The following is a 19,156-nucleotide window of genomic DNA, read 5'->3' on the forward strand; positions in this document are numbered from 1 at the left end:
AAAATTTATACATACATTGTTATGTGACCCTAATTGCTCTCCCTATACTGTGACAGCACACTCCTCATTTCCACCCCTGATTTCCCGTGTCCATTCAACCAGCTCCTGACCTTCTATGTCTTCTCATCTCACCTCTGAACAGGAGCTGCCCATTTAGTCTCATGTATCTACTTGAGCTAAGAAGCACATTTCTTCATGAGTATCATTTTTTATGTCCCATAGTCCAGTCTAATCTTTGTCTGAAGAGTTGGTGTCGGGAACGGTTTTAGTTCTGGGCTGACAGAGAGTCCGGGGGCCATGCTTTCTGGGGTTCCTCCAGTCTCAGACCATTAAGTCTGGTCTTTTACTAGAATTTGAGTTCTGCACCCCACTCTTCTTCTCCTGCTCCATCAGGGACTCTCTGTTGTGTTCTCTGTCAGGGCGGTCATTGGTGGTAGCTGGGTACCATCTAGTTCTTCTGGTCTCAGGCTGATGCAGTCTCTGGTTTATGTGGCCCTTTCCATGTCTTGGAAAATGCCCTACATATTGACGAGGGTTTGGGTGATACAGGTGTTTGCATCTGCTAAAACCCATCAAATGGTACTCTTAAGATGTATTTATGGGTAAATTTTACCTCAAAACAAAAACCGGAAACCGAACTGTAAATAAATATTGAATTCTAATTTAAGTAAAAATCCATGTTAGAAAACCAAACCCATTGCTGTAGAGTCGATTCTGACTCATAATGACCCTATAGGACAGAGTAGACCTGCCCCATAGGGTTTCCAAGGCTGCAATCTTTATGGAAGTACACTGCCACATCTTTCTCCTGCAGCGGCTGGTAGATTTGAACTGCAACCTTTTGGTTAGCAGCTGAGCACTTAACCCCTGTGCCACCAGGGCTCCTTAAAATACATGTTAGTACTGTCAAAAGTGTATGAAAGCAGTCTTGTGAATTGTGAAAGGTCGCGGTTCTTTTTATTTTTCCGTGTTGTAAAAATTGAAAAATTTTAATTAGGGTAGAAAATAAAAACTTCCTCTAATCCTGTGCCCTGTGGCCACTCCTCCTGCTCCTCTCCTCCCCTTTTATCTTGTCACAGTGGACCTGCACTCATCCCTCTACTCTGCCAATCTATGGGGATGCCGGAGATTGTCCTATTTAATATCTAGAATTCAGAATACACAGCAAAAAATAATTTAGTCCTAGATATGTCCAAGTTCCTTTAATTTTGGGATTATCTCTTGATGTGTCTGCTCTTTTCTAGAAACTAGGTTTATTTTTATTTTAGTCAGTTGAGATGAATACCCATTTCCTTGTTGGGCACTTCAGCTGAAGTTCTAGAGCTGAAGGATGGACCCAGTGGTCTTCTGTCAGGTGGACAGGAAATCTGCAAGGCAGAGTGGAGAAGGAAAAAGAGCATAGACTCGCATATCAGTGATTTTCCTTTTGGATACATTAGCATTTATGTGGTACTTGTATTTTCAGAGTGCTTTATATCCTTCGTAATTTTTTCTAGATTTGCTCAAAGGTAGGTCTGGAATAGTTTTCTCATTTCACAGGAGAGAAACTACAGACCCAGAGAGGCGAAGACCCATCCAAGTGAGTTAGAGTCAGAACCAGGATTAAAATTTTGCAAGACGACCAACCAAGCAGATTAAGTGGGAGCGCGAATTACATATGCAAGTACCAGTGAGGAATACTAACCAGGTTCCTTACGGGTTTAGGCTGCAAGACTTTGGACTGACCCAAGACTGACTCTGTTTCATTGTAGGTAAAAGAGAATCTTCTCTCATGCAAGATGCTGTTGCATTGCAAACGGGATGAGCTTCGGAAACTGTGGATTGAGGGAATTGAACATAAGCATGTCCTGAACCTGCTGGATGAAATTGAGAATATCAAACAAGTGCCTCAAAAGCTGGAGCAGTGCATGGCCAGCAAGCACTATCTCAGTGCCACAGACATGCTGGTAAGAGACTCGCTTGTGCTGGTGGTTATTTCTGCAGAGTTGTGCAAACACTCCCTTTGTTCTCTGAATTCTGTAATGCATGTAGCTTATTACACACTGCCCACTTGAGATGCCCACGCCCTCTCAGGTGAGGCCTGGGTGGTCCCTTTCCTAGTCCCAGTGTTTGAAATGATAAGTAGTTGTGATTAGTATTTATGCATTGTCTGCCTTTGGAACAGCGGCAGGAGGTATAATGATAAGAAACCAGTACTTAAATCATCGTAGAATAGTAGTGAGAGGTGTTAGCTTCAGCGGGAGATAGTTAATGACTCCCATTTTAAAAAATGAAATCTGCATGAGAGAGTTTTTGGAGCTTTATAAAGCTGATGTTCCTCAAAGTGTCTGAAGGATTTCTTATGTTAGAACTTTGCTTTTTCCTTTAAATTGTTAAGACAGAAAGTAATTTTCTTTGTGTGAATAATACCGGAAGTACTTTAGTCAGGCAAGAGTATTCTACAGCCTAGCCTTCAGCTTCTCTCTTAATCCAGTGTGTTCTGGTACTTTCTGAATTAGAAATGAAAATCCAGAGAAGGCTGCAATTAGTAGTGCATGTGGCTGTGTTTCAAGAAGACGAATAAACAAGAATACAGGTTTTACTCCCTAATAACCCTCAGTTTTCCGGGGTCTGTGGGTCTTGGAAGGTCCCCAGGGGGTGCAAACGGTTTCCCCTTGACTACTAACCTAAAGGCTGGCCGTTCAGACTCGCCCAGTGCACTGTGGAAGAAAGGTCTGACGATTTGCTTCTGTAAAGATTACAGCCAAGAAAACTCTATGGAGCAGTTCTGCTGTGCACATATGGGGTCACCATTGAGTCAGAATCAACTCAGCAGCGAAGAGTTTTTGGTTGCTGTCGGAGAGGGCTGCTCCCAAGCCTCACTTCCATCTCATTACAGTTGGTCCAGGACTGCAGAAGCTCTCAGTAGCAGATGAAGCTATAGCCCATACTTTGGATTGTTCACTTTTTCTTCACAGGTGAAAGAAAGCCCCTTATCTTAGTTTCTCCAAATTGGATTGGATGCAACACTGGAAAAAACACTGAGGGGGATTGGTTGGGGAAACAGGTTAAATGATCTAAGTGGTTCTAATTCATTCGGACTTTCTGGAAGCATTTTGATAAAAGTCCTTCATCAGAAACTTTTAATGGAAATTTGGTAACCAAGGGGTGAAAGGTGTCATCATTTTCTATTATGTATTAAAACCTGGTTATGTGATCAGAATGAATGGCCAGTTTTCACCAGGAAGATGGTCAATGATGGTCTGCTCTTGCGAGTGGCAAAAGAATAGGTTAGTTTCAGTATCTTGTTCAAAGCAACATCACCATATATCATGCTGTAGGGTATTCCACCAGAAGAAAATGAATCACCTTTCAGCTTTATTGTTGGTTTATGCATTAGGAATGCATATGTGTGCTAAATTATATTTCAAAATTCAGCAATCAGAATAGATAAATGTGTATATATTTATGTGGCACATACACAGCCATCTGGATCATGATTTTTTGGAGTAGGCCTGCTTTTAAACAAGTGCCACATATTAAAAATAGGTTTTTAGAGTTTATTTCTGTGTTAATTATGTTCATTTTAGGATTTCAGACTTTTGTTTTATGGTCTTTGTTATTTAAGGGCTCACTTATTTACTTAAAGACTAATCAGTACTGAGTACTGTCCTTTATTTCTTTGACTTACTTTTCTTAAGGACCTTGTTGAACACTTCCTTAAGTTTTTGGTTGCAAGTTTCAGAAATTCAGTTCTAGCTATCTTAGGTGAAAACAGTTGCTTGACTCAGGTAACCAGTGAGCTAAAGGGACAGGCTCTATGTGGGATGCTGCATGTATGGTCTCTCTGCACGATTCCTCATTGTTCTACTGTAGGCTGATTTCTCCCACTTGTGAGTGGGGGTGGAATTGTTGGGGGGGTTGGGGAGGAAAAGAATCTTTTTTTTTCTAATTCAAAAACCCTGGGGTGGGACCTAGATTGAGCAAGCTTGGGTACTGTGATTACCAGTTCTTACTGAATGCAGTTGGGATGGTGGAGGGTAGGGTGGGGAGGAAGAGCAGTTACCCTCAGAAAAGGGTGAGTATGTGAGACAATTTCCCAGACATGGGAAATATTGATGCGTTGAGGAAACATTGCGTGCCTACTCTACTGCTTAAATTGTTTTACCTGGCCTCTGGTAGAACGTGGATTGAAGGGAAAATTAGGCATCAGAAGTCAGAGGCAGTGTGACAGTTATCAGGAGTTAAGAAGACAAAAGGTGGGAATAACACATTTATGGAGTATTTTAAAACATTAAGCATAGTTTTAGACATCAAAGAGTTCTTGGTATGGTATAAGAGTGTTTTAGTCATTTTTTCCCTACTTTTAAGTGCTTTGGATCAGAATGAGTGGATGTCTGGTGAGGAGAGAGGGTGTGGCTATTGGGAGGTGGTAAAGGACTCAGAATGAAACATGTTTTAGGTTTGTGTGACAGGGAGAGTGGTTATCATTTATAGGTGTGTGTTGGCAATGATGTATATCATGAGTTGGAATCGACTCGATGGCAGTGGATTTACTGGCAGTGACAGGGAATGTGGGTGACAGCAGGGTTTTCCTGATTCCATCAGTGAGGAAAGGCCCTCGCTTATCACTTAACCTCTATCCCTCCTGTTTTCAACTCTCTGTATTCAACAGATGTAAAGCAAAGAATTGTGATGTTTTTGCGAATCCGTCAAGAGAGGTGAAAGTAACACATTCATATCAGAACCGATAATACTGTTTGATATAAAGTGGGAATATAATTCATATTTATATAATTCCTAGTTCCACCGTGCTAGCTTAATAAAGGTTAGGTAAGTTATTCAACAATTTCCAAGTCTCAATTTCTTTAGACATGTTTATTATGAGGATCAGTTGAGATTATGGATGTGAAAGCTTATTTTAAATTGTAAAGCATTGCACAGTTGACTTATTTTTGTGTTTGTGTAATGCCATCACTGTGTAGGTCAATTAAATTACTTGTGTGAATGCATGTTGATATAGGTTGATGTTTGTTTGGCTTTAATACTTCCTGTATTCTCTTCTAGCAGACCTAAAGAATGGTTGAAAGGTACATCATTAAAAAATACCAATTTGATCAGATACTTACTGTTCTTGAATATGCCAGACTCCTCCTTCATGTGTCTGTCTGTCCTTGTTCATTTTCTTTAAATTTTAAAAAATTTTAATTATGAACTTTTCAAATATACAGGAAAGTTTAGAAAACGATATAGCACAACAGCTATGAGCCCACCATAAAAATTTTATTGTTTTCCATGTCTTCAGATGTCTTAAAAAGTTACACCTACTTCCATCCATTCTCTTACTCTATCCAGAGGTAGTTTCTCTGCTAAAGTTGATATGAAGTTTGTAAAAGTACATTTTTGTACTTTTCCTATGTTTATATATCCAAACATAATGTATCATGTTTGTAGTATTTAAAATTTAAATAGAGTCATTATGTATCATCATTCAACTTGCCTTTTTTTCAGTCAGTATTTTTTTTTGAGATGTATTTCTGTTGATTTATATAGTTCATTTATTTAAATTCCGGTATAGTTTTTAATTGTGTGAATAAGTTATTAAGATACAGATAGGTTTTCCCTGCCTTTTTTACTCTTCCAACCATGCCTCAGTGAATTTCCTTGTACATATTTGTCTCTTTAAGGACATGTGGGATAGTATTCCCAGGATAGATACCTAAACATGGAATTGCTGGATGTAAGGTGTACATATTTTTGCCTCTACTAGGTATTACCAATTTGCTCTCCAAAATGTTTAAATCGGTTATGTTCCCACCACAATTTCTGTTTGGTCCACATCCTCTCCAACATGTGTATATTAGACTTACTATTTCTTGCCATTCTGACTGTTGTAAAATAATATCTTACTTAGTTTAAAGTTGTGTTTCTTTGATAATTAGTAAGATTGAGCATCTTTTTATATTGACCATTTAGTTTTATTCCTTTGTGAATTGCCTATTCATATCCTTTGCTTATTTTTTTCTGTTGGGCTTCATTTCTTTTTTTCCTATTTGTAGGAATTCTTTATGTATTCTGGATATTAATCCTTTATCCGTTAGATGGACTGCAAATATCTCCTTCCAGTTTGTACTTTATCTTTTTTACTTTGTTTATTTGTTTCTCCTCATAAAGAAGTTTTAAATTTTAATGCAATAAAATTAATTTCTCATTGTTTTTCCTTTACAGTAGTGATTTTTGTTTAAGAAATCTTTTCTTGATGCCATAAAAAGAATCTCCTATATTTTCATTTTTAATTCATCTGGGATCTATTTTTATAGATGGTATGAACTAGGGATCTAATTTTATCTTTCTTCTATATAAATAGCAAGTTTGTTCAGACCATTTATTGAATCCTTTTCTTGCTGATTTATAATGCCATCTTGGTCACATACCAAGTTTTCACATATGCATGGGTATGTTTTTATGCTCTTCATTTTGTTCATTTGGTCTTATCTGTCCCTGCACCAAAGCCATGCTGTTTTTATTACTGTAGCTTTATAGTATATTTTGGTAACTATTGAATATGTTCCCTCACCTTGGTGTTCAAAATTGTCTGTGGTATTCTTGTCCCCTTACTCTTCTGTATGAATTTTAGAATCAGCTTGTCATGCTCCACAAAAAATATGATGGGATTTTGATCAGAATTGCATTGAATTTAAGAGCATGTCATCTTTGCAATATTGAGTTTTCCTGTGGTGCAGTGGTTTAGAGCTTGGCTGCTAACCAAAAAGGTCAGCAGTTCAAATCCACCAGCTGCTTCGTGGAAACCCTTTGGGGTGATGCTACTCTGTCCTATAGGGTCTCTGTGAGTCAGAATCAACTCAATGGCAACAGGTTTGTTTTTATTTTTTTTTAATCAGTGAACATAGTCTCTCCTTTACTGAAGTATTAATTTATATCATTTAATAATGGTTAGTTATGTATTCTTAGAAGTCTTACACAAATTTTGTTAGATTTATTTCTGCATATCCTATAACTTTTGTTGCTTTTTAAACAGTAGCTCTTTATTAATTACAGTTTCTAATTATTTGTTGCTGGTGTATAGGGATGCAGTTGACTTTTGTTTTTTAATTGACTACATATTTCCCTGAACCTGTTCTCAATCCTGTGTGCCTGGAACATAATAATTTATTCTTTGAGACTTGACTCAAATTTCATCAATTCTCTGAATGTTCTAGGTAGTTACTGCTTGTCTTTATGTTTCCATAAAGTGCATGTATTTCACTGTAATGTAATTGCTTTTGTTTGTGTGGCAGAGCAGGGGCTGTATCTTATCTATTTTTCTCTGTCTTGTACCTAGCATGTTGTTGTTAGGTGCCATCAAGTTGGCCCCAACTCCACTCGGCCCCTGACTTATGGCGACCCCACACAAATAGAGGACCATTATGATGCATAAGGTTTTCATTGGCTGATTTTCGGAAGTTGATCGCCAGGGTTTTCTTCTTAGTCTGTCTTAGACTAGAAACTCTGCTGGGTGATACTAATGGTGAACGTACTTGGCTGCTAACTGAAAGTTTGGAGATTCAAGTCCTCCCAGAATCACCTTGAAAGAAAGGCCTGGAGATCTATTTCCAACAAATTAGTCAGGGAGCACAGTTCTATTCTGGCATACATGGGGTTGCCAGCAATTACGTTGACTCAAAGACAACTGGTACCTAGCATGGTGGAGCCTATATAATCAGAGATCATAAAATATTAGCCAAATATGTGATGATATGAAAGACCTTAAAACCCTTTCAAGACCCAGTTATTTTCTACTTTGAATTTTTTGTTGATACCATGTGTTCCCATTAATGGAAGCATGCTGAGTCATTGCATGTGTTTAAATTTTTGGTTGATAATATAGATTTTGAGAAGTATTATATGGGGATATATGGTGTCTTAGTCATCTAGTGCTGCTCTAACAGAAATACCACGAATGGATGGCTTTAACAAAGAGAAGTTTATTCTCTCATAGTCCAGTAGACTACAAGTCCAGATTCAGGGCATCAACTCCAGAGTTATGCTTTCTCTGTCAGTTCTGGAGGAAGGTCCATGTCATCAGTCTTCACCTGGACTGGGAGCTTCTCTGTACGGGAACCCCGGGTCCATAGGATGCGCTCTGCTCCTGGCACTGCTTTCTTGGTGGTATGAGGTCCTCCTCTCTCCACTTGCTTCCCTTTCCTTTTATCTCTTACAAGAGATAAAAGATGGTGCAGGCCACACCCCAGGGAAACTCCCTTTACATTGGATTAGGGATGTGACCTGGGTTGGGGTGGTGTTACAATCCCACCCTAATCCTCTTTAATGTAAAATTACAATCACAAAATGGAGGACAACCACACAACACTGGGAATCATGGCCTAGCCAAATTGATACACACATTTTTTGGCGGGGGGGGGGGCACAATTCAATCTATGACACATGGGTACCACAAAACTTGGTGAGTATTCTGGTGCCATGATTGGTAGGCGCCTGTCTGGCCCACCAGTCATGGGTGGCAGGATTTATTGCTTCCACTTGGTTACACTGGGCACCTCTGGTTTTCCAAACATGACGAAAAAACCCAAAACAAACCTACCAGGGCTCCCTAACGATCACACGGATACCATAAATATGCTTACAAGGCTTATCTAGCTGTACAAAAGCCACAAGAGACAGAGGTTTTATCCAATCACGCTTCCTGGATATGCTACCTTACATTTAAGCTTGATATCCCAGCTATTTTGCGCCAACAAATGTTTCTTTCATTTTTTACTGTTACACAAGTCCTCACTGGAGGGCAGCAAATACTTAGTTGGAAAAGTAGGGTCCCAAGAAACCTGAGAGGAGGAAAATGTAGGTGGGTAACCATATATCCCAAAGATCATGAAAGGTTTTTTTATTTTTATTGTGCTTTAGGTGAAAGCATTTGGTCTCATGTGTCTGATTGAGCTAAGAAGCACACTCCTCATGTGTGTTATTTTTTGTTTTATAGTCCTGTCTAATCTTTGCCTGAAGAGTGGGCTTCGGGAATGGTTTCAGTTCTGGGTTAACAGAGCAGCCAGGGGCCATAGTTTTGGGGGTTCCTCCAGTCTCTGTCAGACCATTATGTCTGGTCTTTTTACATGAATTTGAGTTCTGCTGCACACTTTTCTCCGCTCTGTCCGGGACTCTCTGTTGTGTTCACTGTTAGGGTGGTCATTGGTAGTAGCCAGGCACCATCTAGTTCTTCTGGTCCCAGGCTGGTGGGGTCTCTGGTTCGTGTGGTTCTTTAGCCTCTTGAGCTAATATTTTCTTTGTGTCTTTGGCTTTCTTTATTCTCCTTTGCTCCAAGTGGGATAAGACCAATTGATACATCTCAGGTGGCTGCTTGCAAGCTTTTAAGATCCCGGACACCACTCACTGAAGTGAGATGCAGAACATTTTCTTAATAAACTTTGTTATGCCAGTTGACCTAGATGTCCCCTGAAACTATGGTCCCCAAGCCCCAGCTACTCTGTCCGTCAAAATGTTTGGATGTGTTCATAAAACTTTTTAGCTTTTGCTTTGGTCCAGTTGTTTTGACTTCCCCTGTATTGTGTATTCCATTCACCAAAGTTGATCCTTGTCTACTATCTAGTTAGTGAATTCCTCTCTCCCTCCTCCCCACCATCATAACCATCAAAGAATGTTTTCTTCTGTGTTTAAACCTTTTCTTGAGATCTTATGATAGTGGTCTCACACAATATTTGTCTTTTTGTGACTAATTTCACTCAGCCCTTCAGATTCATCTATGTTGTGAGATGTTTCCTGGATTCGTCATTGTTCTTGGTTGTTGCATAGTGTTCCATTGTGTGTATGTACCATAATTTGTTTATCCACTTGTCTGTTGTTGGGCACTTAGGTTGCTTCCATCTTTTTGCTGTTGTGGGTAGTGCTGCAGCAAACACGGGTGTGCACATGTCTATTCATGTGATGGCTCTTATTTCTCTCAGGTATATTCCTAGGAGTGGGATTATGCAATCGTATGGTATTTCTATTTCTAGCTTTTGTTTCCAAAGTGGTTGTACCATTTTACATTCCCACCAGCAGTGCATAAGTATTGCAGTCTCTCCACAACCTCTCCAACATTTATTATTTTGTCATGAAAGGGTTTTAATACAACTCTCTAGGAGCTCTGGTCTCTCGTTTCTTCTCTGGTTGGTTTTTAATGGCAAGGTTTTCTAGTTCCTCATCTTTCCTTTTTGTAGTATTTAAATGAACAACAACAACAATAATTATAATCATGGCTAATATTTACTGAGCATTCCCTATGTGTTGGTACCATTTTAGGTATGTTAACATTTATTAACTCATTTCATTTTCTCGGCAACCCTATGAGAGATCGGTTTCTGATCTCATCCCCATTTTTCAGATGATGCAGTTGTTTTGCATAGTTTGGGCAGTAGTCAGCATATCCCAGTATACAAGGAAGATTTCATGGAGATAGGATTTAAGGTGCGTTTGAAAGGTTGGAAATATTCTTCAATTTGGTCCTTTGTATATAAGAGTGAACGGTAAGGTCTATAATTGTTCCTTCAATGGACTTCATATGAAAAAATAATCACATTTCCTTTCGCCATGGTTGTATGCTATTAGAAGTACAGTCTACTTGAGGCATCTCAAGGGTCCAAAAGGAAATCTTTGCTAAAAGATATCAGAGGAAAATGAAGAAAAAACAATCTAGTCTTTCAAAACCCTCTGACCTCCTTGGATTTGTTTATCAAAAGGTTTTGAATATCCGTTTGAAGGCAGGTGCAGCTGCCCAGTAAATTTAATCCACGTTCAGTACAGGTTAATAAATCCAGAGTAAATAAATCAGCGGCAACCGTGGCTCTCGCCGGCCTGCTCTCTCTGTTTCACCATCCGACTGGCCTGATAGCTCTAGGCTTGGCTTCTAGATAGGATAGTTATTTATTTTTGATATGATAACCTGAGTATTGCATGAAATAATTAAATTGTCATGACAGGGGGTGTCTGCAAATAGGCTTGGCCTTTTGTTTCCTTCTTCAAGGTAAACAGCTGCTGTTGGCTTATGAAAAGCTTAGAGTGATCCAACAAGAAGCCTGTATCCATCACGCTGAAATCGAAGACTTGATTAATATTGTAGCCTGTAGCTTTGTGATATGTACGGTATAAATTAGACCTTTACAGTCATTGTGCTGGACTGATGCAAGCACATTAACGACATAATTTCTGGTTGCCGCGTCACATTTCTGCAGTCTGTCCTTTGTATTCCACTCACATTAATTGAAGTAATTTTGCCAGTGAAGCGTGTTTCAAACCTCTGCATTTAAATTGAAATTTTAATTCCCTTATTGTCTTGAAAAGACGGCCGAAGAAGCCTTGTTACAGGTTTCATTATCACTCGAAACACTCCAGCTGCTGGTTCTAATGTACACTGACTGATTAATTCTGGGAAGAATTATTAATATAAGAATAGCAGCTTCTTCCCAGTAGTGTGAGCTAGCCAGGAAGGTATTTCATGATAGTTAATACTTTTATGAACTTTTTTTTTTTTTAAGGGAAATTTGTGTAGAAGTCTGCATCAAAATAAATTGCACAGATGAGCTTTGAAAACCACTTAACTCAAGTTCTGATTTATCAACCCATAGAAGTCAATACATAATTGCAGTCAATCGGTGAAAACCAAGCCCGTGCTTTAGCTGACAGTGACGAGGCTTGTGACTAAAGTAATCTTTTTCATTTCTAAGCCGGCCTTAGATTGTAGATTTTGAATGTCTCTTAATCATTTTGTCTCTTTTTATTTATATGCCTTTAAAAAAAAGAATATATAGCTGTGTAGTCAGGTAAGGATTATTACGATAATTGTAATAATAACTTGTATTTATGTAGCTGCCTTCTTCCCAGAGGACCCCAGAGTGCTTTGCTGAGAGAATAGTAGGGTGGAATTATTTCACTTACACTGACAGTGTGACCACAGCGGAGATAAAGTGAGTGAGGCAGCTACTTAATTGTATAGTTTTCTAAACTCCTGTAGTAAAAGTAATTATGTTTTGTGATATTTCCGGTTTGCAAGTGTCTTTGCAGTTGTTGGGCGACATTCAGGGTTATGAATGTGAGCATGGTCTTCGTTTGGGTCAGTTGAACCTGTGCTTGAATCCCAGCTTGGACTCTTACTAGCTGGATGATTTGCAGTAGTTAAGCGCTCAGCTGCTAACTGAAGGGTCAGCGGTTTGAACCTACCAGCTGCTCCGTGGGATAAAGATGTGACAGTCTGCTCCTGTAAAGGTTACAGCCTTAGAAACACTATGGGGCTGTTCTGCTCTGTCCTCTAGGGTCCCTCAGAGTTGGGATCTACTCGACAGCAGTGGGTTTGGTTTTTTTGGTTTGGTTTTACTTGTCTTTGCTGAGTTGGGGTTGATGATGTATATCCTCCAAGAGTTGTTGATGGGATTAAATGAAATATTAAAACGTGTGTAAGGCGTGGACAGTGTACTTAGTTTGAGCTAGTAAAATAGTTGAAGATAGAGCTAGGTTACACGTTACTCCTGTTGTTCTTGGCCCAACATGGACATGTACTTGAAAAAAAGACTAGCCTACCTTTTATACAGTTAAAGGAACTCCTGCAGGCAGAGATAGGATTTTTCTCAGAAAACCATTCTAGTCTGCTCTAACACATGCACAGGTGTGGGAGCAAGACCCCAAAGTTCTGTGCCCCAATCGTTGGGCTTTGGCATGGACAGACTACAGATTTTGTGCCATCAGTCACCGAGGTAGCCTGTTGTCATTAGCTGTCATTTAGTTGGCCCCTGACTAGAGGCAGCCCCATGCGTACTGTAGGGTTTTCATTGATTTTTGGAAGTAGATCACCAGGCCTTTCTTCTTAGTCTGTCATAGTCTGGAAGCTCTGCTGAAACTTGTTCAGCACCATAGCAGCATGCAGACCTGCATTAGGTATATGTTCATAGGGTACCCACTGACTCTCTAAAACCAGTGTAACTTGCTGGCAAACTATCCAGGATGAGCTTGTTTATCTGCTGGGTACCGTAATTAGATCTAAGCCTATTCAGTATTGGAGGGTGCTTATTGACAGTGTTGATTTTAGTGTTAGAGTAGTTGATATCAAGTGATTCTGTCAGTGATCAGATAGCAGCACCAGTTGACCAATGAGATCACTCCTATTTGTGCCAGTAAAACCATGTCATTAACAAATAAAACCAAAACCAAACCCATTGCCGTCAAATTGATTCCAACTCATGGCGACCCTATAGGGCAGGGTAGAACTGCCCCATAGGGTTTCCAAGAAGCGCCTAGTGGGTTTGAACTGCCCACCGTTTGGTTAGCAGCTGTAGCTCTTAACCACTATGCTACCAGGGTTTCCTGTTAACAAATAGACTAATTCTTATTTTCTCTTCCTGTGGACAGGGGGGTGGTGGTGGGGGCGGTGATCGTGCCTCCACTATCAAATGATTAAAATACAAGTAAGGAAAAAAGGGACCAAAGCACACATCCCTTTTCTCTGACTTGAAAGTTTCTGAGATTAATGGGGCTTTTTTTCTCATCATGACTTTGGGAGTGATACTGATGTGAAAGTTCTATAAATATCAGAAACTGGAAAATTCTAGTGAACTCGTTGGATTTTACCTGCAAGTGGTTCAGTGGCTCTGTAAAAATGTTTTGATGTTCCATGTAGATTTCTCCACAAAATGATAAATAACACATCACTGGCCAATAATGGAATAATCATTGTTAAAACACATGAATATTGAACAGCATTCTATACTGATAATTTATCAGGAAAGAGTCTGGCACATGTATTGCACTGTTGGCACAAATTAGTGGATCTCTAACATGTGTCTTAGAAGAAGTACAACCAGAATGCTCCTTAGAAGCAAAGACAGCGAGTTATGTCTCCCGTACTTTGGACATATCATCAGGAGGGATCAGTCCCTGGAGAAGGACATCATGCTTGGTAAAGTAGAGGGTCATCGAAAAAGAGGAAGACCCTCAACAAGATGGATTGACACAGTGGTTGCAACAACGGACTTAAGCATAACAACGATTGTGAGGATGGCGCGAGAGCAAGCAGTGTTCTCTTCTGTTGTACGTAGGGGGATGAGTCAGAAGCGACTCGACAGCACCTAACAACAACAGCAACACGTGGCGATGAGTCTGTTGATCAGTTTTGTTGTTGGTACGTGGCCCTCAACTGAAAGGAACTTCCATGGTAGTGAGGAGAGACAGATGATGAACAAGTAAACCGTATCTCCTGTTATGATAGGTACTGTAGAGTCGCTATGAGTTGGAATCGACTTGACAGCAACAGCTTTGGTTTTTTGGTACTATGGAGAAAAATACCACCAGAACGGGAGCCATGAATCCTGGGAGCCATGAATCCTGGGGGCCATGAATCCTGGGGGTGAAGGTGGGGTTGGTGTGGTTTGCTATTTTAAATAGGATGGTGAGATGTAGCTGCTTCTAGCTACACTTGTGGCCTCTTCATTCCCTCAAACGCCTACATCTGCTCTTTTCTTCAGCTAGATCTAGGAAAAGCTGAAAATACAGCTGTAAAAGAAATAACCTTGATTTGTATGTCCAAAATTAAGTGAGTAGGCTTAATGAGGCAGCTTTGTTTTTCTCTGATAGAGTAAAAGTATAGGACTTTGTAGCAACTGTTTTTCTTGCGCTCAAAGCCCTTTTTATTTATATTTGTTTTTGCAGGCTGGGGTTTCTAAAAGTCAGACTGTTTGATAGGACCGTGGGTATTGTATTAGCTTTTCTTCTCTTTTGTTTTGCTCTTTTATCTGCTATTCAGTTGCCTCTTTTATTTTAAAGCAAAGAGAAATTTTATTTTATTGCACTAAACCATATGAGGTTCAGCAATTTTCTACAGGCTGGCTTGGCTGTCTGGCAGTGATTCCCAAACTGGTGTGCACATTAGGGCGTCTTTCAAGAATTGTTAGGGCCAGGCCACACCCTATACTGATGAAATCAGAGTCTCTGGGGGCAGGCCCTGGGCTTCAGTAGTTAGTGAAACTCCTCAGTGATACCAAGATAGGGACAAATTTGGAATGGTTGGTGTAGGGTATAGCTTCTGCTATGGAATAGGAAAAAAAAACAAAAACAAAAAACCATTGCCGTTGAGTCAATTCCAACTCATAGTGACCCTATAGGACAGAGCAGAACTGTGCCCCATAGGGTTTCCAAGGAGCGGCTGGTAGATTTGAACTGCTGATAACCTTTTGGTTAGTATCTGAGCTGTTAAGCACTGAACCACCAGGGCTCCAAAAATCGAGCTGAACAGATTGTCCTGGAGTTCATTTAACACCGGCTCTAGGTAGTTAGAAACCCCGTATTTGTATAAGACAGATATTACATGGAGATATTCCCATTTTATGCAAAAATGCTATTGTTTGGCTGAAGTTACTTTGTTGCCGTCCTCTATTGCAGCGTTGGAATAGAGCTGATGAGTATTTGGATTTGATTCTGATTTTATATCCTGGTGATTTGGTCAGAAGGAGTTTAGTTTAGTGGTTAAAGGAGATGCTTCCCCAGGTTCGGGCTGACTTCTAGTCCTCGGAGCTGTTGTTTTCACCTTTTTTATTTTGACGGTCTGATTCCTGTATCTTTGCTGTGGATTCTTATCTGATTTATTGCAGGGATTTAATGGATTGAAAATGGGGCACTGATTTATTAAGTGACAAGTGGTGGCTAGGTACAGTGTGTTGTTACAGTGGAAACAAAATGGATCTAAAAGCGAGAAAGTCTTCGTTCGAGTTCTGACTTAACAACTCACCAGTTCTGTAACTGTAGACAAAGGAATCACTCTCCTTCCCTGTTTTTTCGTATCCTCATCTGTAGAGTGTTTTGTAAAGTAGAAAGCAGTGTACACATTTAAGATAATGTAGGTATCATCATCATTATTACTATCGCCCAATTCCAGGTAAAAAGGGATAGTGTGGAGCTTGTTTACACTCAGCAGCATTTCTGCCCTACGTGATACCTAGTTGTTATAGTCAGATAAACTACACCAAGGGGTGTGGGTGTGGGTGTGGGTGTGTGTGTGTGTGTGTGTTAACACACTTGAGTCTGTAGGAGGAGTGATCTAAGTCAATGATCTAAGTCCTTTGCTGACATCCTCCATGATGTCTCTGGACTTCCTTGAATTTCACATATAGACTTCCTTGAAGAGTTGTTTAATTGATCAGTCGGTGTCACTGTAGCCAGATGGGAACCACATACGTGTATAAATTGCAACTGTGGCTGCCCAGGTTGTTGATGGGAGCCCCCATCTCACCTTTATAATGGTCTGAGAATGTTGATCAGTGACTTTTGCTTGACTTGACAGATAGGAGGATCTTGTTAAAGATGTCTGTTTTCTCTGCGATTCATCCCCATACTAATGACCTGTGGTTGCCTAGCTCTCAAAATGCAAAAAGCCATATTCCTGTCACATTCCTTTGTGGGATTTTAATAGTTCACGTTAGTTTTCTTCTAAGGTGTTAGGTATAGTTTAATTTCATTAGGGAAGTAGTTGTGAACATATGTTATAAGGCCATCTAGAAGATATAAGGCTCTTAATTTGGCATTATGCATGAGAAGCCCTAAATATGTGCATAATTTTGGAATTAGAATTCTACTTTTAGAATTTTCTCTTAAGGAAAGAAGAAATTTATGTATTCAGAAATAGGGAGTCCTTGGGTGTTGCGAATGGTTAAGCGCTTGGCTACTAACCAAAAGGTTGTCGATTTGAATCCACCCAGAAGCACCTTGTTAGAAAGCCCTGGCAATCTGATTCTGAAAGATCACAGCCATTGAAAACCCTGCAGAGCACAGTTCTACTATGAGACCCCTGGAGTTGCCATGCGTTAGAATCGACTGGACAACAACTTTTTTTTTGCGGGGGTGGGTTATTCAGAAATATGTATACAAGAATGTTTATTTCAGTAGGATTTATGAAAATAAAAAAATTAGCAACCTCTTAAGGGTACAGAATTGTTTAAATCATTTGTGGTGTAATCATATTGTAGAATGCTGTGGAACCACCAAATGTCCTGTGATATTTAGTGATGGGCAAATGTTCCCAATGTATTGCCAAATGAAAAAAGCATGTTTAAAATAATAGAGTTTTTGTAAAAACTTTTGTGTTGAAAAATGATTGAAAGTAGTCAGGTCAAAAAGTATTATATGTAATATTTGTTGAGACAATATGGACCATCTTTTTCTTTTGTGTTTTTCGAAGTTTTTTTTTTTTTTTTTTTTGATTGAATATGTATTACTTCAGTAACTCAAAGGTAAAATAAAGGTTAAGAAGAAAAAGTACATTTCTAGGCCTCACTTTTTTTAATCTGTAAAATTGGGGTGGGGCCCCAGACTTGACAACCTTTAAGTTCCCTTATAAAAGAAACTTCTTACATTTCATATCTCAGATACTGTGATTCTGTGAGGCTTGGGCTGATAAAATATTTTAGAAGGCCTGGCTTCCCCAGTGTTTCAGGAGGGGAGAAAAAAAACGAAACAAACAAAAACAGATGACTTTTTAATACAGTCTGGGAATTATTTGTAGTCCAATGCCCTGACCTTTATGGCAAAACAAAACAAAGCAAAATAAAAGGGAAAAAGAAAAACAAAAAACCCAAAGAAAGCATAAGAATGGCTTAATAAAGTGATAGGCTTTTAGTGCAAGTCTGTGTTTCATGACAGTAATGGGGTGAGTTCTTTCATGGAGCTAGAAGTTACATTTCATCTCTTTTGAGTTTTGTTTTCTAAGATAGATTTGAAGATTCTTTTAAAGAGGCAATTCACCAACTGAAGGTCTTTTCCTTGACAGCACTTTATCGTCCAGGTCCCCCTCCTTCTTTTCACTTATCAATAACTTCACCTTATTTGCTTTATCCTGTAAATTCCATTATCTCCCAGGCAGTCTATTGTATTAAGCCCTTAGTACCTAATATCGCTTCATTTACATCGACACATGCTTGACCTCGGCCCTTCACCTCTGTTTGTTAATGCACCAACAAGCACCAAGATCTCTCTGGAGCATTATCATTTGGCTGTTAGCTCAACTAATAACAACCCTTCATTTGAGCTGATGAAGGTTTATGAAATGAAAACATGCAATAACCCTGGCAGTAATGAAGGGAGAATGGAAGGTAGGTAGACAGTATCTCGACTTTAATGGCAAAAGGACGCTGAGTCTGCAGTGTAGGGAGAAGGGGCACCTGAATGGGTCTGATCGATAGGATGTTTTCAGACTGATTTAAGAATGGGCATTTTTGATTGCCTGATTTGATCACTGTTGATTAGGATACAGGTTGAGCAGTCTGGGGAAAAAAGTGTTCTTGCTTCAGGCGCTTGGCCTTGCCTTATAATGCAGCTATCTTGGGATGTCTGTCTTAAGTACCAAACTGTCAATAGCCTTTAGGGCTTCAGTCAGTGGCAAAGCTGAGCCACGGGGAGCCACACTGTCTTGGTCTTTCCCAGTGAAGCTAGAATCAGAGATTCTGTTTTTCCTCTAGATCCCGTAAGACATCCCCAAGCCTTTACTGTAGCCCTGAGCCTCGAATGGATTCCCTTTATTCATCCTTGAAGGTCTCCACTCTCCCTCTCCTCATGTTTTTGCATGAAGACCAGTCTAAGCCAGCCCCTACTTTTGTCCCCTGCAGTGAGTAGTGTCGTGCTGTAAACACGGTTGAGTGGATGCCATTGTCAAGTTTAATAGATGGGATTTTTGTGAACATGGGTTCACGTGATTGTGGTTTCTTGTCACAGGTTTTATGTAATACAGAGTTATATTCTAGTAGTAAAATTATTCCTAGTTTATCTAGGAGTACAATTATTCCTAGTTTATAGGACTCTATAAAGGTCACAATGTTCTGCAAAGAGCACTGTTGTGTCCTAGATGCACCAAAGCTTGCAGAACTGGTCTTACAACTGTTAGGTTGAACCATATGAAATAGCCAGTATTTGATGATTTTTGACCTATAAAAACAGTACAACTTCTCCTCACTCTTTGACTATCTCATTATCCAACATTTCACATTTATGACAATATTAAAAATGTACGGTCGACTACGTTGAGCATTAACAACTTAGGTCTGGCAGTAATGAATGCTGAGGTCTTTTTATTTATTTATTTATTTATTATATTTTATTGTACTTCAGGTGAAGGCTTACAGAACAAATAGTTTCT

The 19,156-nt window shown here is 39.5% G+C and overlaps 1 protein-coding gene across 5 annotated transcripts in view; it reads left to right on the forward strand.

Annotated features, from left to right (window-relative positions):
- EXOC4 (exocyst complex component 4) overlaps window positions 1-19,156 on the forward strand; it is an 830,578-nt gene that overhangs the window by 34,702 nt on the left and 776,720 nt on the right. For all 5 annotated transcript variants that reach the window (XM_004382687.2, XM_023737127.1, XM_023737128.1 and 2 more), the window contains exon 3: window positions 1,752-1,946. In XM_004382687.2, the coding sequence (XP_004382744.1) occupies window positions 1,752-1,946 (195 nt within the window). The remainder of the gene's footprint in view (window positions 1-1,751; window positions 1,947-19,156) is intronic.

Source organism: Trichechus manatus, unplaced genomic scaffold, assembly GCF_000243295.1.
Source record: "Trichechus manatus latirostris isolate Lorelei unplaced genomic scaffold, TriManLat1.0 scaffold00097, whole genome shotgun sequence".
In the NCBI taxonomy this organism is placed as follows: Eukaryota; Metazoa; Chordata; class Mammalia; order Sirenia; family Trichechidae; genus Trichechus; species Trichechus manatus.